The sequence below is a fragment of the Lagopus muta genome, chromosome 5 (genome assembly GCF_023343835.1).
Source record: "Lagopus muta isolate bLagMut1 chromosome 5, bLagMut1 primary, whole genome shotgun sequence".
Lineage (NCBI taxonomy): Eukaryota > Metazoa > Chordata > Aves > Galliformes > Phasianidae > Lagopus > Lagopus muta.
The window spans coordinates 52,762,927-52,788,416 of record NC_064437.1 but is presented as its reverse complement, the minus strand read 5'-3'; the positions used below and the strand labels follow the sequence as shown (position 1 = coordinate 52,788,416).

The 25,490-nt window shown below is 59.4% G+C and overlaps 6 protein-coding genes across 8 annotated transcripts; 3 read left to right on the top strand and 3 right to left on the bottom strand.

The window, feature by feature from the left end:
- Positions 1 to 78: 78 nt before the first annotated feature.
- On the bottom strand, positions 79 to 2,602 carry MORN4 (MORN repeat containing 4). The gene is made up of 5 exons (XM_048945950.1): positions 2,473 to 2,602; positions 2,034 to 2,131; positions 1,759 to 1,873; positions 1,538 to 1,647; positions 79 to 1,309 (listed from the first exon to the last, which is right to left on the bottom strand). The coding sequence occupies exons 2-5, from the start codon at positions 2,098 to 2,100 to the stop codon at positions 1,161 to 1,163; spliced, it is 441 nt and encodes a 146-aa protein (XP_048801907.1). The 5' UTR covers positions 2,101 to 2,131; positions 2,473 to 2,602; the 3' UTR covers positions 79 to 1,160.
- Positions 2,603 to 2,731: 129 nt separating this feature from the next.
- PI4K2A (phosphatidylinositol 4-kinase type 2 alpha) lies at positions 2,732 to 9,869 on the top strand. The gene is made up of 9 exons (XM_048945953.1): positions 2,732 to 3,437; positions 5,830 to 6,030; positions 6,211 to 6,342; positions 6,424 to 6,582; positions 7,129 to 7,191; positions 7,369 to 7,468; positions 7,703 to 7,836; positions 8,118 to 8,177; positions 8,295 to 9,869. The coding sequence occupies exons 1-9, from the start codon at positions 3,042 to 3,044 to the stop codon at positions 8,454 to 8,456; spliced, it is 1,407 nt and encodes a 468-aa protein (XP_048801910.1). The 5' UTR covers positions 2,732 to 3,041; the 3' UTR covers positions 8,457 to 9,869.
- A 170-nt stretch (positions 9,870 to 10,039) lies between these two features.
- Positions 10,040 to 11,178, bottom strand: AVPI1 (arginine vasopressin induced 1). Of its 2 annotated transcripts, XM_048945951.1 has the most exons (3): positions 10,751 to 11,178; positions 10,252 to 10,545; positions 10,040 to 10,179 (listed from the first exon to the last, which is right to left on the bottom strand). In XM_048945951.1, exons 2-3 carry the CDS (start codon positions 10,533 to 10,535, stop codon positions 10,110 to 10,112), a joined length of 354 nt encoding a protein of 117 aa, XP_048801908.1. In that variant the 5' UTR covers positions 10,536 to 10,545; positions 10,751 to 11,178; the 3' UTR covers positions 10,040 to 10,109. The 2 variants fall into 2 exon arrangements, with proteins under 2 accessions (XP_048801908.1, XP_048801909.1); XM_048945952.1 differs by lacking the exon at positions 10,751 to 11,178 and having other exon boundaries at positions 10,252 to 10,721.
- Positions 11,179 to 11,322: 144 nt separating this feature from the next.
- MARVELD1 (MARVEL domain containing 1) lies at positions 11,323 to 13,552 on the top strand. The gene is made up of 2 exons (XM_048945079.1): positions 11,323 to 12,241; positions 12,653 to 13,552. Exon 1 carries the CDS (start codon positions 11,392 to 11,394, stop codon positions 11,920 to 11,922), a length of 531 nt encoding a protein of 176 aa, XP_048801036.1. The 5' UTR covers positions 11,323 to 11,391; the 3' UTR covers positions 11,923 to 12,241; positions 12,653 to 13,552.
- Positions 13,553 to 15,376: 1,824 nt separating this feature from the next.
- Positions 15,377 to 20,557, top strand: ZFYVE27 (zinc finger FYVE-type containing 27). 2 transcript variants are annotated; one of them, XM_048946382.1, is made up of 12 exons: positions 15,377 to 15,673; positions 15,741 to 15,811; positions 15,894 to 16,080; positions 16,201 to 16,296; positions 16,484 to 16,596; positions 17,282 to 17,412; positions 17,752 to 17,823; positions 17,995 to 18,015; positions 18,212 to 18,356; positions 18,625 to 18,671; positions 19,486 to 19,567; positions 19,779 to 20,557. In XM_048946382.1, exons 1-12 carry the CDS (start codon positions 15,444 to 15,446, stop codon positions 19,841 to 19,843), a joined length of 1,260 nt encoding a protein of 419 aa, XP_048802339.1. In that variant the 5' UTR covers positions 15,377 to 15,443; the 3' UTR covers positions 19,844 to 20,557. The 2 variants fall into 2 exon arrangements, with proteins under 2 accessions (XP_048802339.1, XP_048802340.1); XM_048946383.1 differs by lacking the exon at positions 17,995 to 18,015.
- A 121-nt stretch (positions 20,558 to 20,678) lies between these two features.
- Positions 20,679 to 24,341, bottom strand: SFRP5 (secreted frizzled related protein 5). The gene is made up of 3 exons (XM_048946384.1): positions 23,764 to 24,341; positions 23,100 to 23,177; positions 20,679 to 22,881 (listed from the first exon to the last, which is right to left on the bottom strand). Exons 1-3 carry the CDS (start codon positions 24,281 to 24,283, stop codon positions 22,541 to 22,543), a joined length of 939 nt encoding a protein of 312 aa, XP_048802341.1. The 5' UTR covers positions 24,284 to 24,341; the 3' UTR covers positions 20,679 to 22,540.
- Positions 24,342 to 25,490: the final 1,149 nt, after the last annotated feature.

Sequence of the window (25,490 nt, the reverse complement as noted above, 5' to 3'; positions counted from 1 at the left end):
GGCACAGGTTCCTGCTTCCCAGCAAGATGGACACAGCTCAGGCATTTGGCAACATGGTTTACTCCGCTGAGGCCCATACGGGCAGCAGCACAAGGCAGGGACACAGCAAGGCACAGGACCGGTGTGGGCAAAACCTTCAGGGAGGGCACAGTTGGGCTGAGAGGGATGCTAGGACCCCGTGCCCTGGTAAGCTGGACCATGCTGGGGGCAGAAGGCAAGTACACATGGGGAGAGATGAGGGATACAAGTGTGGAGCAAGATGGGGAGCTGCTTGCACCCTGTCTGCACCCTGTCTGCACCCTTATCATGCCCTTTTCCCTGCCTGCCCAGCCCAGTCCCCCTGCACCAGACTGGCACCTCATGCTGCCTTGCCTCAGTCCCTTGCCCCAATTTGGTCTGAGCCCAGCTCTTTCTCATCATCACTGCTGCCTTCACCCAGCTCCTTCTGGACACAGCATGAATGGGTCAGGCCAAGTGTCTCCTGGTCCCCATTAGTGAAGATGTCCCCAAGGCAGCAAAATGGGCTGGGTTGGCACAGTGATGAGAGAGACAGTTGATTGCTCTTTCTGTGATCCCAAAAGCATGGGGAATCATGTCACCCTTCCCAGTGGGCACAGCCATTGACCCAGTGTTGAGGGCACAGGCCATGGGGGTGCCCACATTGCCTGGGGACCTGGGCTGGAGAAGCAGGCCAGAGCTACCCCTCTGCAGGCACATGGTCCAGCCAGCTGCCCATTGCCTGCAGGCATAGGCACCCTAGGCAATGGGGCCAGGAGCCAGCCCCAACTCCTACTCCACTGCTTGGTTCCAGCCATGCCATCCCTCAGTCCCACTGGCAGCTGCTTTGATGGGGTTGGGGCTAGAGTAGAGGCTCCTGGTGGAGGGGGGAGGACAGCAGTCAGAGGGAGAAGGCACCACGGTGGCCCCAGTAAGCACAGAGCCGCCCAGGGGCACTTGGGTGAAGGGCACAGGGGTCTCTTTGCCCCACCAGCACAGTTTGGCAAGGAGGTCTTCCCCATGCAGTGGAAGGACTCCCAGTCCTGCCAAGGTTGGGCAGCTGGCAAGGAAATGGGTGGCAGTGCCATGGCCCTGCCCTGGGCCAGCCAGTACCAGGGGGAGTCCCACTGCAGCGGGAGGGAGATGCAGGTGCCAGGGTGCCATCACGCTGTGAGGTTGTGAGCAGACTTGGAGGCAGTTTGTGCCCTCTGGATCACCGCCTGGCACTTCTCCCGCCGCATCAGCTTGTTGTTCTCGAAGAAGCCCTCGTTGCGGGGAACCCCATGGGAGCCATCAGGGAATGTCAGGAGACCTGGGGAGGGAAGGGATGGGAGTCACAGGGTAAGGAGCAGCAGACACTGGGGCCAGGCATGGACAGATGGAGCAGGACACACCAAAAGGGGAGGACAACAGGGGCAGGGGTGGGCAGGACTTTGCTAAGCTGGGGCTGTGCTAGGCTTTGTTGTGCACAAAGCACCAGCTGCCCATCCTGCTGCTGTGTCAGCATGCCCCAAGCCAAGAGGAATCTTCAGGCACTCACCAAAGCCATACACACGACCGCCTTTGAACTCGCCCTCGAAGGTCATGTTGTCATAGCGGGTGAAGACACCAACACCACTAAATTTACCCTGCACAAACTCTCCCTCATACCTGCGTGAGACAGAGAGGGGCATCAAGGGACAGGAAGTCTGAGGGAATACATGGCAGGTGCTCACACCAGACCATCTGGGCTGCGCTGAGCACAGAAGGTGCTGTGCTCACCTGGAGCCGTCGGCAAAGCTGAGTACGCCACAACCATGGAAGAGCCCATTCTCAAAGTGCCCCACGTAGGCGGTGCCATCGGCAAACGTCAGCTGGCCGATACCGTGCCTGCGTCCTAGCAAGGGCAAAAGCAGGTAGCGATGGATGGAGAAATGCCAGGCCCTGCCCAGCACAGCTCCGGGTGAGGATGCTCAGGGCAGAGGGACGGCTCAGCCGCTGGGCCACACAAGCCTGGAGTCAGCCGTGCCACGCCACCCCACCCCATCCCAGCTCACCTTCCTTCCACTCGCCGCGGTACTCCTCCCCGCTGGAGTAGGTGAAGGAGCCTTTGGTGAGGGTCATGGCAGCAGCCTCGGGTGCGCTGGGCAAAAAGCTGCGAAGCAGAGATCCGGGCTGGCGGCGGGGCGCGGGCAGCAGCACAGAGCCACAGGCGCGGGCAGCCTGAGGCACGGCTCTAGGCGCAGCGCTGACCCCGGCCCCCGGCCCTGTCCCTGAAACCGCAGCCGCCGGGCTCAGGTTGCCGCCTGCCCCACCGTAGGGCGCGGAGCCACCTGAGCTGCTGGGGGTGGCGGGCCCGGGAAACGCGAGCGGGCAGCGCCGGCAGCACCCTTGCAGGGGTTGGAGGGCTCGCGGGGCTCCAGCTCCACGCGGAGCCGCACGGGCATCCCCCAGCTGCTGCTGCTGCAAGCAGAACGGCCCCGGCCCCGAGCTCACCTAGCTCCGCGCTCGTCGCGCTCCTCTCCTCCGCTCCCCACCGGGGTCCCGCCGAGGGGCGGTGGCGGCGCGGCCACCTCCCCTGCCGGCACCCCGCCCCGTCGGGCGGTGCTACACCGCTAGCGTCCATTCCCGCCTGCAGTTGGCCGTCTCCATGGAAACTGCTAGCATCGCGCCTTCTCATTGGTCAGCTGCGCTGCCGTGCCCTCATCTGCCGCCATCTTTGTATGGGGCAAAGCCCGCACCCCGCCCTGCCGCCATCTTTGTGAAGGGCGGCGGCGGCGGCGGCGCTGTCGCTTCCTCAGCAGCCATCTTTGTGCGGGGCACCGGGCTTTCCCCACGGCGGCGGCGGCGGAGGAAGCCCTTTGCTTCGCCCGGCCTCGTGCGGCTCCTCTCGAGGGCCGTCATAGCCCCCAGGCCCGCCCCAAGCACGGCCGTGGGATGGATGGCAGGCACGGTTCCCTCGGCAACCGGCGGGCGGGGCGTAGCAGCCAATGGGGCGCGGCGGCGCGGTGACGTCAGCCCGCCTCGCGACGTGACGCGACCGGAAGCGGCGGGCGGCGGGCGCGATGGACGAGACGAGCCCGCTGGTGTCGCCGGAGCGGGCGCAGGGCCCTGACTACGGGCTGCCGGGCGGTGCCGTGCGCACTCTTCCGCCCGTCGCCCCCCCGCAGCCCTCGCCGCCTCCTTCTCCTGGTGGCCGCGACCGTGAGCGGCAGCCGCTGCTGGAGCGTGGGGCGCGGGGCCCGGCGGCGGCGGCGGCGCAGGCCCAGGCCCAAGCGGCCGCGGCGGCAGCGGCCCAGGCTCAGGCGGCGGCCGCGCAGCGGGAACGTAACGACTTCCCTGAGGACCCCGAGTTCGCCGAGGTGGTGCGGCGGGCCGAGCTGGCCAGCGAGCGCGGCATCTACCCTGAGCGCATCTCGCAGGGCTCCAGCGGCAGCTACTTCGTCAAGGACCCGCAAGGAGTGAGTCGTCACCTCTCCGGGCTGGGAGCTCGCGGCGCTGAGCCGGGTGGTGCGGGGCTGTGCCCGTCGGGCATCCCTCCGTTTGAAATGCGTGGTCTGTTCCCCGGTTAAAGCTGCTTCCTCTTTCCCCGTGGCTGTTGCGTCCAAAAAGTGGTGAAACTTCTGCTGTAGGATGGGAACGTTGACAGCTGGGCTGCCAGCGTTTGGCCAGTGAGACTGGAGCCTCGAGGTGTAATTGGTTCCCTGAGGTCTGCTTGGCTGTGGCATTCCCATGCCATTGCCCAGATGTGAGTGCAGCACGAGGTAGCTCATCTTGTGACCTGTGGTGCTGGCTTGGTTACTCAAGCATTTGCTGCTTCCTCTGACTCTTGCCTAGTGCATGCTAGGATCCTTCCTCAGAATCAGGACTGGGCTTTCCTGTCCATGTTGTGCCTGTTTTTCTGTCTCAGGTGACACGTGGCTACAGCAAGCTCTTACAGGCATGTCCTGGTTGAGCTGACTGGATACAGGGCAATACAAACTTCTTTCTGTTGCAGTTTGTTCTCACTTCTGCTTCTTTCTGTTGCCTAATGTGAGCCTTGGTGTTGCTAGCAGGGACTGAAGACCAGAGGTGACCTGGTTGTATGGGAGGGAGGCCAGAGCTCGGTGAGGGATGCATTCAAGGAGTTGAAGTCCATGTTTTGCTGGCTGTGTCACCTGGCAGGTTCCTTGGATTGCTCTGCCATGAGTGAATAGGGTGCATCTGTGGTTCCTGTGACTCACTGCTCAAGATCACTAAAGCCTCCTTGCTGCTAAGGAGATGCAGTGCTTCAGTGAGCAGGTTGGAGGCACAGGGTGAAGACACCATGGGAAACTCTAGTTTCCCTATGGGCTGCTGGAAGCTCGAGTTGTTCCAGGCAGGACTTAATTCAGTGTGCTTCCCCTGGTCCTCGGGGGCGGTGGCTGTGTCTTTATGCTGGCCTGGCACCAGGCAGATCTGTCTTCTCCACAGCACACTTCTTGGAATAAGTTGCTGCCAGTGCTGCTCCCAAGGCACAGCACTGAGAGGGCAGGCTGTGCTGCCAGGCTCTGATCTCTGATCCAGGGCTGTCCTTGCCCTGCCAGCCATTGCTCTGCTGTGTTTGCTCCACACAGCAGCCTGCTCGTCGCTGCCAGAGCTCCCAGCAAACCTTCAGCAGGCTCAAATCCAAGAACAAGTTGGCATGTGTTCTGTGCTTCTTATGGGGCTGGTGAGGGGATTGCCCTCCTGCCTGTTTACTTGGCCTTTGCCAGCTCAGAGGAGGGGGTTTCTTTGTGACCTAGAGATGCCTGAAGTGCTTCCATTCCCTCAAACATTCCTCTTCCTCGTCCACAAAGTTTTGCTCCCTGGTCTGACTCCTGGCTCCTGATTCACAGTGGGATTGTGCTGAGTTTTCCCTGCTGGTGTACTGGGACGTGTATTGTGCTCCCACCCTGTGGCAGAAGCTTGGCTTTGGGAAATGCCACCCGCTCAGGCTGTGCTGGCTCTGGCTCTTCTCGGTCAGTCTGCTGAGTCATCCTGGAGTGGGGTTGTGAGCCTGAAGCCTGCTGCACAAAGCCCTGTGCTGCTTGGACCAGGGCAGTTGGCCTCACTCCTGCCCTGGGCCTTTGTCTCAGCTGTGTGGTTTGACAAAGCAGACAGTGTGGATCCTAGTAAATGGTCCTTAAGCACATCTCCCCTCCCCCCCAGCATCGCTCTTCAGGCCTCACAGTTTTAGTTTTAGTTTCCTCTGAAGTCCTTCAGCCTTCCTTGCTGTTTAGGCCCCATTTTCTCCGGTCCATTTGGGATCAGGTCCAATTGATGAATTTTGGAGTCAGGGTAGGAATCTTTATCCCCTTCTGCTCTTTCGCATGGAGGAAATGAGTAGCCACAAGCAGTAGCTCTCCCTCCACCATCCAAAGGTCGATGGGATAAGGCTAGAATATTTACCAGGGACAGTGTCATCAGCACTCTCCTATGGTATGTGTAAAGTTGTGAATGAGTACAAAGGTCTTGGGATACAGGAGTTGTGCAGGGACCAGAGAGGGAGATGCCTGAAGAAAACCTAGGATGAGAGAAGAGTGCCTGCCATAACTCAGGTTGCAGATCTCTTGGCAGAGGAGAATCCTGAGGGTGTCATTTTGTCTTCACTTGCTCTGGACCTTGCAGTGAGTGGCAACAGCTGTCCCCAGACTCTTTCCCACCCAAGGAGGTATCTCTTAGATCTGGGGGCGGTCACTGGCAGAAAGCAGCAGGGAAAGACAGCAGAGTTGGGTGCTGTGGGAGGGTGAACTTGGTTGAGACTGTGCTGTTATGGCAGAGCTGCAGGTTGGCTCAGGGGTGAGTGCCCTGGCTCTGCCAAGCACTGAGTATCAGCTTTCCTCTTGCTCACAGAAAATTATTGGTGTCTTCAAACCCAAGAATGAGGAGCCGTACGGGCATCTGAACCCCAAGTGGACCAAGTGGCTGCAGAAGTTGTGCTGCCCGTGCTGCTTTGGGAGAGACTGCCTTGTTCTGAACCAGGGCTACCTATCAGAGGCAGGTGCCAGCCTGGTGGACCAGAAACTGGAACTCAACATTGTTCCCCGCACAAAGGTGAGGAGGCACAGTCACCTGAGGGTGAGGAGTGCTCAGGAGGCTTCCACATGCTCCTGCCCGTGCCATGGGGATCCTTGTACAGAGCAGAGCTGTGGGAGATCTATGCCCTACTGATAAAACAAAGAACTGTGACAGCTGACAGATGCACTTGCTGACTTCTGTACTCCTATACCCCAGGTGGTGTATCTGGCCAGTGAGACCTTTAACTACAGTGCCATTGACAGAGTGAAGTCCCGAGGAAAGAGGCTAGCCCTGGAGAAGGTCCCGAAAGTGGGTCAGCGCTTCAACCGCATTGGCCTGCCTCCCAAGGTAGGGCTGCCAGCCCCGCGTGCCTGTCGCTGCTCCTCTGTCCTCTGTGGTCCTCCGTAACACAGTCTCTCCTTGCCTCAGGTGGGCTCCTTCCAGCTATTTGTGGAAGGTTACAAGGACGCTGACTACTGGCTGCGGCGCTTTGAGGCTGAGCCACTCCCTGAGAACACCAACCGGCAGCTTCTGCTGCAGTTTGAGCGGCTGGTGGTGCTGGACTACATCATCAGGAACACAGGTAGGGCTGGCTGCCTGCTCCTTTGTATTTCGCCAGCTAGAGAGCAGGCAGAGATTTGGCTTCTCTTCCTGGAACCCAAAACTCCTATCAACAATGCGTGGTTGACAGATGACACTGTCTCTGGGTGGAGTGTAGCTGCTGTCACTACTGACCTGGGGACTGGGAACCAGCCTGGGATCCATCCAGTTGCAATGGTGAATGTTTGCCGGGTGCAAAGATCCAGGAATGCTGAGAGATCCAGCCTCTGGTTGTGCCACAGCATCCTATCTCAGGCTGGGTTTCCAAGTCTGTTCCAGCTTGAAATGTGTTTGGGTTGGACTCCAAAGCTTGCAGGCTGACTTCTCTCTTGAGAGCTGGGGCTACGTGGATCTCTTTGGTCTCCAGACCTAGATATGTGGGGATTTATATGACTTCCTAGGCCTGCAGCAAGCTTGAGGGCTCTGGGGTAGAGCTGAGGCCTTGAAGTGTATGTAACGTGAATTGCTACTATGTCAGAGAAGTAATCCTACCCAGCACAGGTAGCTGATACAGCTGTTTTTCTTTCCTTGCAGATCGGGGGCAACGACAACTGGCTCATCAAATATGACTGTCCCCTGGACAGCGCAGGCGTACGGGTGAGCAGCTCCTGGGCAGGGGCTTCATGGGTTTGTCTGCTTCTACAAGCTGGCTGGCAGACTGGGATTTCCCAGTTGTCTTGGGTTTTTGAGCCTGATCTTTTTTGCTGGGAGTGGCAAACAGACTGCTTCTGTTGGGGAAGGCTCCCTTGTGACTAGTGCTCCACTTCCTTCCAGGACAGTGACTGGGTGGTTGTGAAAGAGCCCATCATCAAGCTTGCTGCTATAGATAATGGTTTGGCCTTTCCTTTGAAGCATCCGGACTCCTGGAGAGCATGTGAGTCCCTTACACTGTGTTGAGGTACTCTGCAGTGCTGAGCAGCTCTGTGCTGTCTGTCCTGGGGCGTGTTCCTGGAGGGCTAGAAGAGGCAGTAGCTAGGGCTGCCCCTCTGCAAAAACCTAGCTGTGTGGACAGCTCTGCCTCAGTGGCTGTAGGAAGTGTATGCTGCACCCAAGGCCATGTGGCCTCTTTCCCTTCCCTAGCTCTAATATCTCATGCTTCCTCCTGCAGATCCCTTCTACTGGGCATGGTTACCACAGGCCAAAATCCCCTTTTCACAAGAGATCAAAGACCTAATTCTTCCCAAGATCTCGGACCCCAACTTTGTCAAAGATCTGGAGGAAGATCTGTATGAGCTCTTCAAGGTGAACTAGGGTGGGGCTGAGGGTGGCTTGGGAAGAACAAAAACAGGGTGGTCTTGGGGCTTCTTTGTCAAAGCTATGTGGATAGAAAGATGGGCTACTCGTGGTGTTTCTGAGCTGGAACACAGAAGGGCTATTCCTCTACCAGGAGCTAAAGATACAGTTTGGGGAGAAGCGGGAATCTCGTGGGACAAGAAGAGAGAGGCTTGCTTGGAAAACAAGCATCTCTTGAATAGCGTGGGTCAGAGAGTAGATACCAATGCATTGTTTGCTCTCTCTTGCAGAAGGACCCTGGCTTTGACAGGGGACAGTTTCACAAGCAGATTGCTGTCATGAGAGGCCAGGTAAGGCAAAGAATGAGGTGACAGAGCCTTGTTTTGTCTGGCTGTCGGGGAACGGTGCTGGGATGCCAGCTCTCTTCATCCACTGGGACAGCTCAAGCTTTGCTCTGTGTTGTACAGATACTGAACCTGACACAGGCACTGAAAGATGGGAAGAGCCCTCTGCACCTGGTTCAGATGCCACCTGTGATTGTAGAAACGGCTCGTTCCCACCAGCGCACTGCCAGCGAGTCCTACACGCAGAGCTTCCAGAGCCGGAAGCCTTTCTTCACCTGGTGGTAGCTGTGGGAGCTGCAGGCAGGCCTTGGCTGTCTTGGACTGGCACTGCGAGAGGAGCTGAGCTGCTCCAGCGGCTGGGATTTGATGCTCTGGGTAAAGTGAGCAGGTTGTGGCTGGAGGAGCCTGCAGCTGGAGTGGAGGAAGCCAGGTGGGTTGGGCATTGTCCCTCTCCAGCTCCCTTGGAGCTCTGTGGTGTGCGTACAGCCCTGCCGAGGAAAGAGCTCAGCAGGAGGCATGGGAAGCAGTTGGGACCCTGCCTGTGCCTCCCTTCCTCGGCCTGCATGCGGTTCTGAGCACACCTGACCAGGCTCCCCAGGCCAGGATCCGTCCAGCTCTTTGCACCAGCTGCCAGCCTTCCTCTTCCCTGCTGCTGGCCCCAGGGCTGGGAAGGGCTGGAGGGTGGTGGTTCTGCCTTCCGCTTCCCCAAAGGCATGCTATACTCCTCACTTTCTCTCTTCTGCCCCAACCCTGTGCAAGCTGCTTTCCTCAGGGGGAGTTCCTGCTGCCTGCTGGTGCAGCGGGGACCATAACGAACGGCTGTTCTCTGGCTGGGGGCTTGAGGAGGGAATGTAAGGAGAACTCTACTCTTGCCTGCTCCCTAGGGCAGGCTTGAATGCAGTTTGACACTAAAGGAAGAGGTGCTGCCTTATCCTGGTTTGGAGGAGGTGGCTCTCGGAGGTGCTGTAGAGAGGGTTGGAGGTACAAGTGGCCTCTGGCCCTCCATTCCTATGGTCCATCCATCCTGCAGGTCACTGCAGCTGCTCTTGCTTGGCTTTTGCCCCTGTGCTCAGTAAGGTTTCTGGCTGCTGTGCAGCCAGCATTGGGCCAGCCAGCACAGCTCCAGCTTTGCGTGTGTGTCTGGGGTCCTTTCTTACGGGAAAGGGGGCTGCTGGGGACAGGGAATGGTGGGAGGAGCTCTTCCTGCTGGTGGGAGTCATGCGAGAACTGGTGTACTGGAAGCACACGAGGGCTGGTGCAAGCTCCTGGCTGCTCCAGTGCTGCTAACCTTGTGGGCCTGATGTGAGTGGGTGAGGCAGTTAGTGCTCCCTCTCCTCCAAAGCTGCTGAGCTGTCTTGTATAAAATGGTACTAGGGCTGCTGCCTGCATCTGCTTGCCTTGAGCTGTGACTTTCCCTGTGGGGGGGAAAGCTGGGGTTGGGTCTCATTGTCTTGTTTGCCCGGCCCTGGGGGTTGGGATGGAAGTGAAAGCTGGGACTGTGCGGCTTGGGGCTGTGAGGGGAGGGCAGCTCACTCATCTCCTACTTGCACAAGGGGCTCTGCAGTGGCTGTCCTGAGGGTGCTGAAAGCACAGGGGTGTAGAAGTGAGACCTCAGCTCCCAGACCTGGCTACATCTCTGACTGACCCCAAATGTACTGTTCTAATGCACTGTAGAAATGTATGTAATGTATTTAAACCATGCAACTGTCTGAAAAACAGAGCTGCAGTTCACCTGGCCTCCTTATTGTCTCAGAATTCTAGAGGAGGGTTGGGGCTGTTCAGCTGGTGCTGAGTCCATTGCAGCAACTGGGACCGCTGTCACAGCCACGGAGCCTCACCCAGCCACTGCGGGTCCACCTTTTATTAACCAGTACACTCATGTCCTGTACACTTAGTGTCCTCGGTGTGCCCGGTCTGTACGGCAGGCCTGCTGCACACTCAGTGATGCTGCAGGGGCGCCGAGGCTGCCCCCTCCCTGCGATCTCCCTCGGGCTCCTTATCGGTGATCCTGCGGAAACAGGCAGCTGTGAGTAGGGCGCGTCCCGGCCGCGGTCCCCTCGCCGACCCGACCCGCACCTACCGGAGGCGGCCGAAGCGCCGTAAAGCCGTCGTCTCACCGCCGCGCCGTGCCGCTTTCCGCCGCCTGAGCTGTCGCAGCGCCCGTGCCATGCGGCGCTGCCCTGCGTAGCGCCAGACGAGGCGAGCGCGCTCCTCGGGCCTCTCGGCCCCGCCGCTCTGGAACAGGCTGCGCAGCTCCGGCAGCCCCACGCCCTGGAAAATGTTGGCCGAGGCCCGCTTGCGGCCGCGGGCGGCGGGCGCCGCTCGTGCCGGGGGATCGCTCGCTACCGCGGCCGGCGTTCCCATGGCCCGGCCGCTGCGGAGGGACGGCGTGGGGCCGCGTCGGGTCCGGTTCAGCCCGCCCGGGACAGGGCCGCAGCGGCGCGGGCGGGCCGCCAGCGGCGCGCCCAGGAATGCGGGAGGGCCCGGCTCAGGTCGGCGCCCGCCGGTGTCCGGTGCGCCGTCCCCGCCGCGACCCGCTTTCCGCCGCCGCCTCCCGTCCGCCAGCCCCGCGCACTGACCTGGGGGCGGCCACCGCGTATCTGCCGCGCTCCCGCCGCCGCGCCCGGGGCCGCTCCGCGCCGCCGACCCGAGGTCCCGCCGCCTCCCCGCGCTCCGCGCCCCGTCCATTCACTCTTCGGATCCGCCCCGCCCCGCGCGGAGCCGCCAATCCGCGCCCACTTTTCTCCGTACGGACCAATCGCCGTCGGGAGGGGGCGTGGCCGCACCGCCTTTCGAAATGGTGGGCCACGTGGCGCCAGTGACGTCAATAAGGCGGGGAGGGACGGCTGGGCGCGGCTCCGCCCCCGGGTGTGGCCAGCGCGCGTCACCCCGAAGGGAAACCCCGCGTGACGTCACGAGGGAACCCCGGCGCGCGCTCCCCGACGGCGCGCTCCTCCGTTCTCCGCCGTGACGTCCCGCCGAGCTCCCTGGCCCCGCGACGCGGCAGTCGGCGGCGGCGGCTGGGAGAGGAGGCGGCGGCGGGGGGCGGACACGGGGCCCCGCGCGCGCAGTGGGCCGGCGGGAGGCGGGGCGGGGGAGGAGAGAGGCCCCGCACGGGGAGGACCGCTCGACGCCAGATGTTGGGCAGCGGCCAGCCGCCCTCAGTAAGTGCTGCCGGGGCGCCGAGTCCCTCCCGCCCCGCAGCACGCAGCGCCCCGCCATGGCCCGCACGGCTCCCCCGGCCGTGCCGCCGCCGCCCCCGGGACCACCGCCCCGCGGTTCGCTCGGGCTGCACCGCGCCTTCCTGCGGAGCCCGCTGGGGCTGCTCCGACTGGGGCAGCTGGCGGTGGGCGCCGCCTTCTGGCTCACCGTGGCGGCCCACTGGTACGAAGGAGCGGCCCACTTCGCCCTCTTCGCCGCCGTCCTCGTCTGGCTGCTCACGCTGGGCCTCTTCGGGCTGAGCGCGCTGGGGCGCTGGGAGCTCGTGCCCTGGCTGGGCTCCCGCTGGCTGCTGGCCAACCTGGTGCACGACCTAGTGCTGGGTGTCGGGCTGTGCACGGCCGCCGCTGGCATCATGGGCCACAAAGCTGGGCAAAAGAGCTACTGCAATCTGCCGGGCTACAGCCAACGCTGTCTCTACGGAGCCTATCTGGGAGCTGCTGTCTGCGGAGCCGTGGCTGCCTGCCTGTACCTCTTCTCCGGGCTCTACTGCCTGGCACGGCGCTGCCGGGACCAACGTGACATCGTCTGAGCTCCTTGGCTGCCCTGCTTCCTGCACATGGACGGACCGCGGCCCTGCTTTAGGACGTGGTGACCCCGCTGCTCTGTCCCCTCCCGGCTGCTGCACTGCGCTTCCTCCACTGCCCCCTGCACGGATGGATGGACAGACGGATGGAGACCTTTTGCCAGGACAGTGGGCACCGATTGCTGCACCAGCTCCTTTGCACCCTGCACAGAATGACAGACGGACATAAGCAAATCGAAGGACCCAAGCAGGGAGCGCCCAAGTGGACCACAACTACTGGGAGCCCCGAGGGGCCCTGCCTGACTCCTGCCTTGGGTGTGCTCAGGTGGGTGCCAACTCTGTCCCTGGGGAGATGAATGCTGTGCTGGAGGAGTGGAGTAAAGCTGGGCCCAGCCCTTACCCTGCTGGCAGCCTTGCGGCCTCCGCATTGCCTAATGGAGGCTCTGCTGTACTCTCAGCTTCCCCAGCTGGGGCCCCACCTCCATGTCCGGTGTCTTCCCGGAACCCTGTGGGCACAGCCCTTACCCACCCTGGGCACAGCCTCGCCAGCTGTTGCCCCAGTGCCAAATGCCCCAACCCACTTTGGAGTTGAACCCAGCAAAGCCCCCACTACCGTTGGAGCTTGTGGCAGGGAGGGGGCTGCAAGCTGCCTCTATGGTCAAGGCGGGGCAACAAATTCCTCCAGCCTTGGGGTTTGTGCTGCTCTGGGGTGAGAAAGGTGTTTTTGTCATCCCAGCCTGGAACTCGGTGCTGCTGCCGCATCGCCTGGCTGGTTCTGCACTAGGAGCGGGGCTCCCATCCCACCACAGAGACCCCTAAGCCTACCCGAGGCCTGTCCACTCCAGCTAGAACAGGCACAGCTCACCCTGCCTGTCTCCGCAGCACTTGGATTGTCATCCTAGAAAACTCTCTTTGTTGTGCGACTACATATCTCCATCTCCATCACTGTGCTGCCCGCAGACTGATAATGGAAGGGTGATTGCAGCAGTGCCCTTGTAGGACATAGACTGTCTGCAAGAGGGGGGCTCCGGTAGTGAGGCATGGACCAACCCCACAGATGGCCGAGGCTGTGAGGGGTCAGTGGAAGCATTGGGCAGCCAGAGACTGGGAAATGTTGGAGGAGCACCATGCCGAGCTGCCTTGGCCACCAGCTATCCTCATCCTGCTTGAGGACACATTCTCCTGTTGCTTTCAGAGCAGAAAAGGACTGCCCCAGCCCCTGTGTAGGCTCAGTTTGGAGGACTGTGGCCCCCGCATCTGTCACCTGGTGCCTTTCTGTGGGGGTAGCAGCAGCAATGGCATGAAGGGACTGGTTTGGCACTAGATCACAGCTTCCATCACCAAGGGTTGTCTCAGCAGATACCTGTGTGCTCCTGCACTCTGCCAGCCCCTGGGCCACCCCTTGGCAGGATGTGCTGTCCCTACTCTGTGTCAGGGCTGGTCCCAGACACTGCTGGCCCCTGCCTGCTCTGGTGCAGCCCTGAGGCCCAGGCTGCCTGCACGCAGTGAGACTAGTGCTGCCAAAAGTGCCTTGCCCCACAACCCCACACTGCCTGTTGTACCTGCCGCCGTCCCACTGCAGCCCCTTCTCTGGTGCCTTTGGATTCACATTCCAAATAAAGCAACACTGACGCTCGCTTGGTGTCTGGGGTTTTGTAGCAGGATTGGGACCTGCAGGGAACAGGAGATGAACCAAGCTTACCCTCAGCTCTGCAGCCTTGGGGTTACCCCTCCTGAAGCAGTGGTTGCAGAGGCTCAGTGTATTCTGCAGCTATGGGTGGACTCCTGGCGCTGAGCCACTGGTTTCTGGAAGAGGGGCTCAAGCCCCTGCCCCTGGGGATGGACTGCCCCAGCCCTGCCACTCACTCCAGGGATGGGGCAGAACTTGGTGCTTGTGCATCTTAGAATCATAGAATGATTGGATTAGAAGGGACCTTAAAGCCCACCCAATTCCACTCCTCTGCCACAAGCTAGACGGCTGGCCGTGAAAGACCCCAGGGATGTGGCACCCACAGCTCCTCGGGCAACTTGTGCCTGTGCCTCTTAACGTCTAACCTAAACTTCTCCTTTTAGTTTAAAATCGTTCCTCCTTGTCCTGTCGCTATCAGACTGTAAAAAATGTCTGTCTCCCTCTTGATTATAAATTTCTTTTAAGTACCAGAATGCTGCAATGCAGTCTCCTAGAAACCTTTCCTTCTCCAGGCTGAACAAGCCCAGCTCCTTCCACCTGTTCCCATAGGAGAGGTGCTCCAGCCTTCTGATAATCTTCATGGCCCTCCTTTGGACCAATTTCAACAGCTCCACATCTTTCTTCTGTTGAGATTCCCAGGCCTGGAAACAGTACCCCAGATGGGGCCTCATGAGGGCAGATCAGAGAGGGACAATCTCTTCCCTCCCCCTGCTGTCACCCCTCTGTTGTTGTTGCCCAGGATACTGTTGGCCTTCCAGGCTGCAAGTGCACACTGCTGACTCATGTCCAGCTTTTCATTTGTCCAGACCCCCCAGTCATTCTCAGCAGGACTGCTCTCAAGGAGTTCTTCTTCCAGTCTGTATGCATATCTGGGATTGCTGTGACCCAATCACAACCCTTCACACCCAGCCTTTTTGAACCTCATTAGGTTCCTGGGGTCTCACTTCGCAAGCCTGTCCAGATTTTTCTGGATGCTATCCCTTCTTCTTCTGTTGTATCAGCTGCACCATGCATCTTAGTGTCATCAGCAAACTTGCTGAGGTTACATTAAATCCCACTGTCTGTGTCATTGATAAAGACGCTAAAGCATACCAGTCCCAAGATGGACCCCTGGGGAACCCCACGTCACCAGTCGCTCCCTGGACGTAGAAGCACTAGCAACAATTCCCTGGCTGCAATCATACAACCAATCCCCAGTCCACAGAACAGTCCAGTCTTCAAATCCATACCTCTACAGTTTAGAGGTAAGGATATGGATGTGGGCTCCTCCTGCAGGCAGGAGAACACAATGAGAACCACACAGAGCTGCATTCCTATAGGCTTTGTTTCTCCTGGGCTGAAAAGGTCCCTTCCTAGGCTGGACACTGCCAGGACTTGGGAGGGCCGGGGACCTGACACCTCCCAGGGCTGGGTGCTTTGAGGCCCAGCATCAGACACGGCTCTCTGCCTGGTGACACAAGTGAAGTAGAAGCAGGAACACGTGCTGCTCCGCAGCATGGCTCCACGCAGCCAAGGCTGGGAGTGAGAGATGAACCCGGCCTCTTCCAGCGCCCTCCGAGCTGAGCTCGGCCTCGGCGCGGGGCCAGAGTCGAATTAGACGCAGCTCAGCACACAGCCCCGCACTGCCCTCCACCAGCCAGGCCCAGCACAGACCTTTACGGCCGCTACCGGGCCGCCGCCACTTCCGCCCTTTTGCCAGCACTTGGGCGGAGCTTCCGTCCTCCCCTCCCACCCCGGCTCTTCCTATTGGCTGCGTGCCGCGCCGCCGGGTGACGTCACGGCGCACCTGGCCGCTTCCTGGAAGTGGGGTGCGGTGCGGGTCCTCGGGGGGCCCGGTATGCAGGCGGCAGAGCGGGACGGGGCGGCCGGCGGCCCTGAGGTGGCAGCGGCGGCAACTGTAGGGGCTGCGACAGCAACGGGGGCTGGTGAGGCTTCGTCGGAGCCGCCGTCGCCTCCCAAGGCCGCCGCCGCCTTCGATCTGCTGGACCTGGTGCGGAGCTACCGGCGGCTGGAGCTGTACCTGGAGCCGCTGCGGGATGCGGCTGACGGTGTGCGCTCCCTCCTCCGGTAGGTGCGGGCCGGGACTGGGGTTGGGGCCGCGGCTCCCGCACCTCACCGTGTTCTGTCCCCACAGGTGGCAGCGGCCCTTGTGCTCTCTGCTCGTCTGCCTCGGCCTCAACTTCCTCCTTCTCACCCTCGACCAAGGTGCGTGCGTGTGCGTGTGTGTGCGGCGGTGCTGGGCTCCGGCCCGCTGCCCTGCCAGCTGATGCTGTGCTACTCCTCCCAGCCGCCTGGTACTCAGTGCTGGCCCTGCTCGTCCTGCTGCCGGCCCTGCTGGGCTACCTGCAGGAGACGTGCCGCGTCCGGCCCTCGGAGCGGGAGCTGCTGTGCAGGAAGTACCACAGCGTGCGCCGTGAGGACCTGCGCAAAGTACAGCTCTCGCGCCAGGAGGCTCTCGCCCAGGTCAAGTGCTTGTGAGTGTCCGGCACCCTCCTGTCCTGCAGAATCACCTTCTCTGAGTCATGCGGTGTGAGCGCAGCAAACCAGCGTGTGTGTTCGTGAGGCCGTTTCTTGACTGTGTGGTCTTGTTTCAGCCTGATCCAGCTGGAGGGGTTCCTGAGCGGGCTGTGTTACAGCTGTGAGGCGGTGTACCGAGTGCTGTACTGGGAGAACCCTACTGTCTCTTCCCAGTGAGTAGGACTGCATTGGGTGCCCTGTGCTTGGCTTAGCAGGGAGAGGGACCAGGCCAGCAGAGCTACTCTTGGTGTGTTTGGTGCGTTTGGTGCTTGCACAGAGCAGACAAAGGACAAGGAGAGGGACAATGAATTTTATTCTGTGGGAAAAACTGATTTCTCTTGACCTGTTGCTCGTTCCCAGATTTTACGGAGTGCTGCTGGGCTCTGTCTGCATCCTTTACCTGCTGCCTCTCTGCTGGGTCATGGCCATCCTCAACAGCACTCTCTTCCTGGGCAACAGCCAGTTCTACAAAGGTAAGGGCTCTATCTGAAGGGGGCCTGTATGGGATGGGTTGTGCAAAGGCTCTTGAAGCTGTGAACTCTGTGCCCATCTTTTGTCAGTGACCTCCTGTGAGCACACTTTCATGTGTCTGCCATGGGACATGGACTTCGGAGAGCACTTAATGTTCTGGGGTCGGTACCCAGCAGTGCAGGATGGGTGGTGGGGTCCTGGGGCTTGGATCTGAGAGGTGGGATTCTCATCTCGCACAGCTCCTGTTGTGGGTGCTTTTTCCTTGTACTGTGATGTACTGGGACCTGGCAATGCAGCCTGAATGTGAGCATCACCTCCCTTCCCTGGCCTGACTCTGCACGACTTGAAATACTCTCAGTGCATGTGGCAAATATGTAACACCAGCCTGCAGTGCCCTATTGGATGGAAGGCGAGCTGCATAACCTTTGTCTGACTGAACTGTGTCTGAACTCCTGCTGTTCCCTGGTCTGAACTGGGGCAGGTGGGGAATTCCTTCCTGTGCCCAGCTCAGTAGCTTCCCTAATGTCTGTGTGTGAGCCAGAGGGCTCAAGGCACTGGGCAGAGGATGTTCAAGGGAGCTGCTGACCTATTTTGAGTGCTGGAAGTTGGTTCTTGCAGCCATGTTTGTGGAGGGCCTGGAGGAAGGGGACTGGCAACGCTGATCCAGCTGTGTTCCCCCCTTACCAGTGATAAAGGAGCTCAAGGCCTCGGTTGAGCAGAGTTTGGGCACCAAACCCCTCGAGAGCGCTCCAGAGCCTGTCAAGCCCCTACCAACTGATGCCCCACCAGACCGGACCCCCACACCCACCAGCACAGAGGTGAGTGGTGGCAGGGCTCGGATATGTGGAGTGGGAGCTTCAGCTTCAGCTCTTATCTGGTTTTGCTTCTGTCCACCTGCACACAAAGTAGCTTTGCTGGAAGCTTGTGTGCCTGGCTTGGGAGCCCATCTTGAATTGCCTTGCTCTCCTGGGATATTCACTCCACCCTGCTATGTGCTTGGAGTTACCCTGAGGAGGCAGGGGCTCACCCTACCTTTTGATGCTCACTTTACGGGTCTGCCAGTGAGCTGATGTTTCATTCTAGAGCTGCCTTGAAAGTGTGACCCCTACTTTCAAGGGAGATGAAATAGGACAGGACTAGCTCTGAATCTCTTGCAGGATCTTACCCCTGGCAGTGTGGAGGAGGCAGAGGAGGCAGAGCCTGATGAAGAGTTCAAGGATGCTATTGAGGTTTGAGCCTGGTGGGAGTGGGGTTGTGCCTGCAGGCCAGGCAATTGGGGCAGAGGACTGCTGTGACAGGGCAAAATGAATGCTTGGGGAGGGCAGGAGTGGGGCTGGGCACCTCTGCAGTTTGACTCCATCTCCACTGCCTCTCCTCTCTGTCCCATGCTGCGGGAGAAGGAGAACCAGCTGCTGGTCATGGTGAGTACTGCTGTGCTGAGGTGTGCAAGGGGGCATCTCTTCCCAGCTGGAGCTGGTAGCCTTTGTCTGTTTTGGCAGTAGCTTGTGATGCTGACAGGTGAAGCCTTCTGTTTTCATGTCTGTTCTGGGGCAGGCTGACCTACGCCCCCCCTCCCCTCCCCACTGCTCTCTGTTTATCTGGCTTTGCTCCTTACAGGAGGATGATGAGGGTTCTCAGTGTTCAGCAGACTTTGACCTCAGCCTCCCAGACAACGGTTTTATGAGCAAAAACGATGTGATCCGCAGCAAGGTGTCACGTCTGACTGAGCGCCTGCGCAAGCGCTACCCCAGCAACAATTTCGGTGAGGCTGAGAGCCGGAGCTGCCTGGGGAACCTCAGCAGTGTGGGGTCTGTGCTGCTGCTGTTGGTGACCACTGAACTTGGGAAAGGACAGAGTGACATGTTACCTGCTAGGGCAGGCACCTGAGTGACTTCCCCAATGGAGAGGGTGTTTGTAGCCCTCCTGGGGGCAGCAGGGTTGGGAGGGTCTTTACAACAGATGTGGGTGCTCTTGTGTCTCAGGATACCAGGTAGCAGGGCCCTGCCTGACCTTTGCTCTGTCTCTTCCAGGGAGCTGTACAGGCTGTGGAGCCACCTTTTCTGTGCTGAAGAAGAGGGTGAGTCTTCAGTTTCTCCAGCTCACTAGCCACACTAGGGCAGAAGTTTTGCGTTGTGTCTGGCTTGTTCTGGCTTTTCTTGTTGCTAGGATGGCTGTTCTCAGTCATGACCCAACAGTGGGTCACCCAGCTAAGTGCTGGGTGTTGTCACATACCTAAGTGTTGGCAGGAGCCTTTGTGCCTTTTGCTTGTTTGGAAGCTGCCTCTGTCCAAACCTCAATGTGCTGCTTCTGTGCCCTAGTTTGGCCCATTCTTGTTACCTGAGCACTTTCCTGGGAAGCAGAGATTGGGTTGGTCTTTGGGCTCCTGAGGAAGTGGGAAGAAGGTTCAAAGCCATCATAGGGTGTGTGACTAGAGGAGCAAAGCCATCCCTGTAGTCTGAGCCCCTTTGCATAACACTTATCATGTAGTTCTGGAAAGAGTGCATCTCTTGCCTTTTCCAGATGTGCATTGCAGTCCTCCTGCTGCCCCCTGATTGCCAGACGTGTGGCCCCCTCCCATTTCCTCTTGAGTTAGTCTGCATGTCTTGGATTCTCTGGAGCTTGCATCCCTCCAGAATTAAAGCATAGGAAATGGCAGTCTATCAACCTCCTGCAGCCTTTGGCTTCAGTGCTTTCCTGTGATATTAGAGCACTGTAGATCCAGTGTTTAGTCCTGGTGTCACTGGTGGATGGCATCTCTTGTCACTCGGGCTTGCACCCACTCTCCCTTTCAGCAGGGAGTACTGCCAGCAATGCCTCAGTACTGGAGTTTGCTGGAGCAGACCCAGCAGCTGCCAGTTCTCTTAATGTCTCACCTTCACTTCTTTCCATAGCGGAGCTGCAGTAACTGTGGGAACAGCTTCTGCTCCAGGTGTTGCTCCTTCAAAGTTCCCAAAGCTGTGATGGGAGCCACGGGTGAGTGGAAGGGGGAGAAGAGCAGAACCTTCCTCCTCCCACCTGTGCTGTGTGCTGCAGGGCTTTACCCCAGCCCTGGTGGTTGGGGTGGGTGCTGTCTGGCTCAAAACAGAGCCCTGATGGGTTTTCAGTAGGTTGTGGCTGAAATACCTGGTCCTTGGTGGGTGATGCAGTGGAAAGGGAGACATCTGACACCTACTTTCCTTTCCAGCCCCGGAAGCTCAGAGAGAGACTGTGTTCGTGTGTGCTCAGTGCAACCAGATGCTCATCAAGTGACCGAAACAGCATACAGGGGCTGTGTTGCCTCATGCCCAAGGACAATAGGAGCTCTGCCCTTTCTCAGGGGATCCTAGGCTGCTTGGTTCCCAGCGTGGTACCACCTTGCCAGAGGACACAAGCACTCGCTGCTCCCCCTGCCAGCACTGACCTGAAGGCAGACCCAGGCTCCTCACCATGCAGTGGGCAGCACTAGCTGTTTCCTACAGCAGAGCACTGCCCACAGCTGTGCCCCACTGCTGCTGTTGCCCTGGCAGCTGCTTGGGAGGCACTGACTGCACTCTGCCCTGAGCTCACCTAGGGCCTGGCTCTGTGATGGAGGAGCCATCCTTCCTGTTTCTGCTCCTACCTCCACCTCCTGGGAGATGCAGAGCAGCCTCAGGGCCTTCTCCCAACCTCCCTGATGAGCGCTGTGTGGGGAGACTGTTTTTGGGATCAAGTCAGAGCTCTTCCCAGGAGATGTAATCCTTGGTCTTGGCTCAGCTGAAATCCTGCTCATCACTCTGTGATTCCACTGTGTTCATGTTTAGTTCCCCCCTTATCCCCCATATTCAGCTGTAGCATGGGAGGCAGATGGTTTGGGCTGGGCTGTGTGATTGGTCTGCAGCTGCAGCAAGAGAAGAGGCATGAGTTGGTGCTGCTCTGTACTTAGTGACTGCTGCTTTCTACTACAGATTAATATATAGAGAATGGCCAATAAACCTCCTGCCCACAGCTGGCTCTCGTCTTCCCCTAGCAAATACTGTTCTATCACCTGCTGCCTCTGTGGCCTTGGTTCCTCTGTCTCATATGTGGCCATGTCTGCCACCTGGTTCCCTCGCTTACTGTGGTTTTCATTGTAATACACAGTGGTCTTGTTTGCCCTGTACCCAGGGCTGTGTGGAGCTGCTCTGGGCCAGGGCCTGATCGTGCTGGGCCAGGGATGAGGTTCAGCTGGGCTCACTCCCTGCCCTACGGAGGTGGTGGTCCTGGCAGCTGCCCACGCACACAAGGGTGACCTTTCCCTGCTGAACAGCAAAGCTCCCAGCTATCCCAGGAATGCGACCCTGGCTGCCATGCAGCTGGGAGTGCCTGTGGCTGGGCCTCCTGCCAGCCAGCTGCAGTTCTGGGGGGAGGGTGGGTGGTGGGGGGGAAAGCTGGAGCCCTCAGGCTGGGTCACCCACTGCTCTAGGTATGATCTGGATGGGGGCACAGGTCTCAGTGCTCCCCACAAATCTGAGACCTCATGGCTGTGGGCCCCTGGACCTGCCTCTTGAGTGAGCTCTGCCCTTGGGAGATTGTGGGGAAAGCTGAACTCTGCAGTGATGGGCATACCCACATTGTGCTGGGTGTGCTCCAAAGGCGCTGTAGTGGGGGAGGCAGTGTGCAGAGGGGCAGGAGGTTATTTCATCTCGTGGTGGGTGACAGGGAGAAGTTACTCGTCTTTCTTGAGGAAACACTTGGTGAGATGGATGCAATGTCCGTGTACGTCTAAGTGCTCCTCAGAAAGATGCTAATGACGCAGAATACAGAGGGCTACAGATAAACACAAGCTGTGGGAGGTGGGGTTTTATTTGTGTACTTCGAGTTGTGCAGTAAATGGTATAATTGATGGTGTTTATTCCAATGGCAGTCTGCTTAGCAGCCTCGTTGGAAAATGCCTTCTACCGCTATTTGAATTTTCAGTTTTTTTCCATGCTGGCTGTGGAGAAGGGAGGGGGCAGGAACCACCTGCCCCAGGCAGTCATAGGGGCTTGCTGCCCCCCTCCTGTGCTGGATGTGGGACAGGAGCACATCCCACTGTCAGCATCGGTGCTTGCTATGGCCTGCCCTGCAATAGAACAGGAACAGATCTCATTCCTGCTTGGGGGACGTGCCTGGTGCCTTGCTGGTGGGGCAGTGCAATGGGAAAAGCCAGGCGTGGGGTGTCCTACAGCTTCAGTTCCCCTCACCTCCCCCTGAGAAGCTGTAGTGTAAGGCCACCTGGTGCTGAGTAAATATCCTGGTGTCTGGATATCCTGCCAGGATGCTCTGTAATGCAGCAGACTCAAAAATATGCTGGGTAAACAAGGCTGAGGGGGACCCTGCTGTGCCCCTAGAAGCCATCTTGGGGCTGCTTCACTTCCATGCTGCAGGGCAGGAACTCCTGGGACCCAGGGCTGAGAGGTGTGATGTCCAGCTCTGCACCCTGCTACACTTGGTGCCACCCTCACTCCATGCATTCCCCAGCCCTCAGATTTCTTTCTCCCTTTTTCCCTGCCCTTCCATGGTTACTTCCCAGGTGCTGGAAGCAGGTATCGAGTAGCAACTTTTGAGCTGCACTGTGCCCTCCTTCCATGTGTCCCCCAGGATGCCCCAAGGTTTTGGAGCCCAAGAACCACAGAGAGCTGGATGCAGGCTTATCTCAGACAAAATAATTTACTCTAGTAGGGTTAGGCCAGGGTGCAGGGTGCTGGAGAGCTGGGGCCATGCAGCTCGGGACTTTTGGGAGCTGAGGCAGGCAGTCTGTGGGCACAGAGGGCAGGAGTATGGGAGCTGGGCAGAGGCACGGGGTTGGGGTCTGGGGTGCAGCTGAGGTCAAGCAGGGGTCTTACGTGCAGGTAGGGGCTCAGGGGGCTGCAGGGGTCCTGGGTGCAGATCAGGGCTTCCTTGAACGTAGCCTGAGTGCAGAACTGGGGATGCAGAGCAGGGCGAGCGCAGGAGTCCTGGGACAGAGCTCTAGTGCTGCCCGGCCCCGTAGAGCAAGGGATGGTATAGGGGACAAGGGTAGGAAAACATGAACTTGACAGCAAACTTCATCTCCTTGTTGTGCTTCTGCCAGGGGTAGATGGCAAGGAGCAGCAGGCGGCTGCCCACCTTGCGTCCCAGCACCAGGAAGCTGCCACTTAGGTTGTCGAGCTGGGGACAGGGACAGGAGCCCGTGTTCTTCATGTGCAGCACCATCTTCTTGGTGTCCTTGCGCTTGAGGGGACCCAGCTTCAGCACCTTCTTCTTCTGGGCAGCCAGCAGGCGCCTCTCTCCATTCTCCTCTATCACCTCCTTGATGCGCATCTTTACCACTGTGAAGTTAGTACGGACCCAGTGACCCCCCCACATGTTCTGCCTGTCCCCCCAAGATGTCTTCTCTCATGGTGCACCCCATCCCCTGTGCGTAGGATCCAAGGGGGCGTGTCCTATGGGATTTCCCTGCGTAGGAAAGCCCTTTATCCCACCTCCCTGGGCTGGTCTGGGGGCAGCTGGGACTGTTAGGAGGCTGGGGGATCAGGGAAGCACTCACCGAAATCACTGGAGCACATCTGCTGCATCATGCCATCCGCCTTGTGCTCCATCTCACACTGGGTGCAGATCTTAGGCACTGCAGGGCAAGAGCAGTCACTGTCACCAGACACTGATGGCTGTCACCTGCATCACCTCAGTAGGGACACAGCAGGGGAGCAGCCCCTCTGTCCCAGGGAAGCTGTGCCAGGTGTCGCAGGGACATTGAGCACCACATGTTTAGGTGTTCCAGCACCCACTTCCCAAGAGGAATAGGAAATTGGGACCCTGCCTGACTGCTGATGCTTTGGGGTGAGGGTGGCAGCAGGGTGGAAGGTGATACAACCCGGTCCTGACCCAAGGCTGCCTTCAGATGACATCCCTTTCCCAGCCCGAGGGGACCTGCAGGGATGTGGGAATGGCACAGGTGCAGCGCTCAGGGCTGGATGCTCTTGGCTGTGATGGCACATAGTGAGAGGAAGGGAACAGCCCTGTGACAATCCCGCAGTCCTGCATTCACCCCCAGCACCCCACTGCCGACCCACTCACCTTGCCCTTGGGCAGCTCTGTGCATGCAGCTGGGTGCCTAGGGCTGGAGGAGCAGGGATGGGGGCTCCTACACTTTCCCCAGGCTGCACAGGGATGTGTGCGCGACCCCAACCCATCGCAGTGCTCGTACCACTTACCTGGTGGAGGGGTGGCCTGGTTGTTCCCAAACTGCACGGTGATGCAGAGGTCGTGGTCAGAAGGAAACTTGCCGCAGTGCAGCATCTCGGGCCAGGGGAAGCCGTAGGACTCCATGACGGGCGCACAGGCATCACGCACCACCTCACAGAGCGAGCGGCATGGGTAGATGGGGCGGTCGAGACAGACAGGGGCAAAAAGAGAGCAGAGGAAGAGCTGCGTGTCGGCGTGGCACTGCTTGGCGAGCAGCGGCACCCAGCTGCTGGCCTGCTGCTTGGCCTCAGCCATGGACTCGTGCTCCAGCAGGTTGGGCAGCCGCATGCGCTTGTAGCCCACATCGTGGCACAGCTGCATGTCTGCCGGGATGTCGACACACTGCGGCTCCCGCCCGTAGAAGCGCCCGCGGGGCACGTTCTCCGGCTGCCAGCCATAGTAGTCGTAGTGCTGCCCTTCGCCTGGTGCCAGTGCCAGTGCCAGCAGTGCCAGTGTCACCGTGCCCGCGGGGCTGCTCACCCGCAGCATCGCCGTGCCTGCCGAGTGGGACGCACGGCTGCTGCCTGCTCCTCCAGCACCTCCCACGCTGCCCTTTCAAAGGAGCCCGCAGGCATCACCGGCAGCCAATCTGCTGTGGCTGCTGGCCCCCCCGGCATGGCCCCCCGGCCCCACGCCAGGCCGCCCGCTGTGCTCCCGCCCTCCCTCCCTCCCTTGCACTGCAGGGTGGGTGCACGGTGATGCTCTGCATCCCTTTCATGTCATGCACTCGAGAAGGGATGGTGCACCTCACTGCTCACCAACACCCCATCCTGCCTGGGGGACAGGAGACACTGGTTCCTACCCCTGTGCCTCCCTTGGAGTAGGGTTATGGGGATCACCCCAAGGCTACATGGTGCACTCGTGCCCAGTGCCACCTGCAGTCTCCGCTCTGTCCTTTGCCTCAAAACTGGGTTTTGTGTCACCCTGCTTCATCCTGGGGCACCCCAACTAGTTGCTCACCATTGAGATGGAATGAGAGAGCTGGGAGGGGACACTCAGGCCCTTTCTCTGGTGCCCGGGGCATGGGAAGAACCAGAGCCTTCTTGAGACCTGCCCAGTACACATTCCCTCTTCTCCTTGGAGACAGGCCAGGGGTGCCAGGATGAGGACCCCATTAGAAACCCATTTGTCTGCAGGGGTTATCTGGAGCATCCCCTCCCATTGCAGCAATCAATGTCCCGACCTGGTCAGCACTCCCATGCTTCCCCCAGCTCCTGCTTGCTGGATAAGGTGACTCAGTTAATGGGCAATAGAGCAAACAGCCTGGTGTGGGCTGCGATAGCAGCTGCCCTTTGCCCCGGGCAGGGACCACCCCCCCAGACCCATCAGGAGCCGTCTGCCATGGGGCTGTGCAAAAGCCTCACACACCAAGCTCATGCCTGCAGCCTGTTTGTCCTGCCTGTGCCCTGGATTTGTTGTGCCTGTGGATGTACGGTGCCAAAAGATGCTCAGAGCTCAGGGATACTTGATGCCCAGGGATGCTCAGTGCTCAGGGATGCTCAGTGCCATCCTGGGATCTGATCTCACCTCCCCTGGGCCAAGACCCGGAGATGGCACTGCTAATGTATAACTGCCAGGGAGCACGATAAGATAGAGCCACCCGTTATCAGGACTGCCCGGTAGCAGGAGGGAGGCACTGGGCTGTCAGAGGAGCAGAGAGATTGCCTGGAGAAAAATGCTGATAGAAAATAGCTAA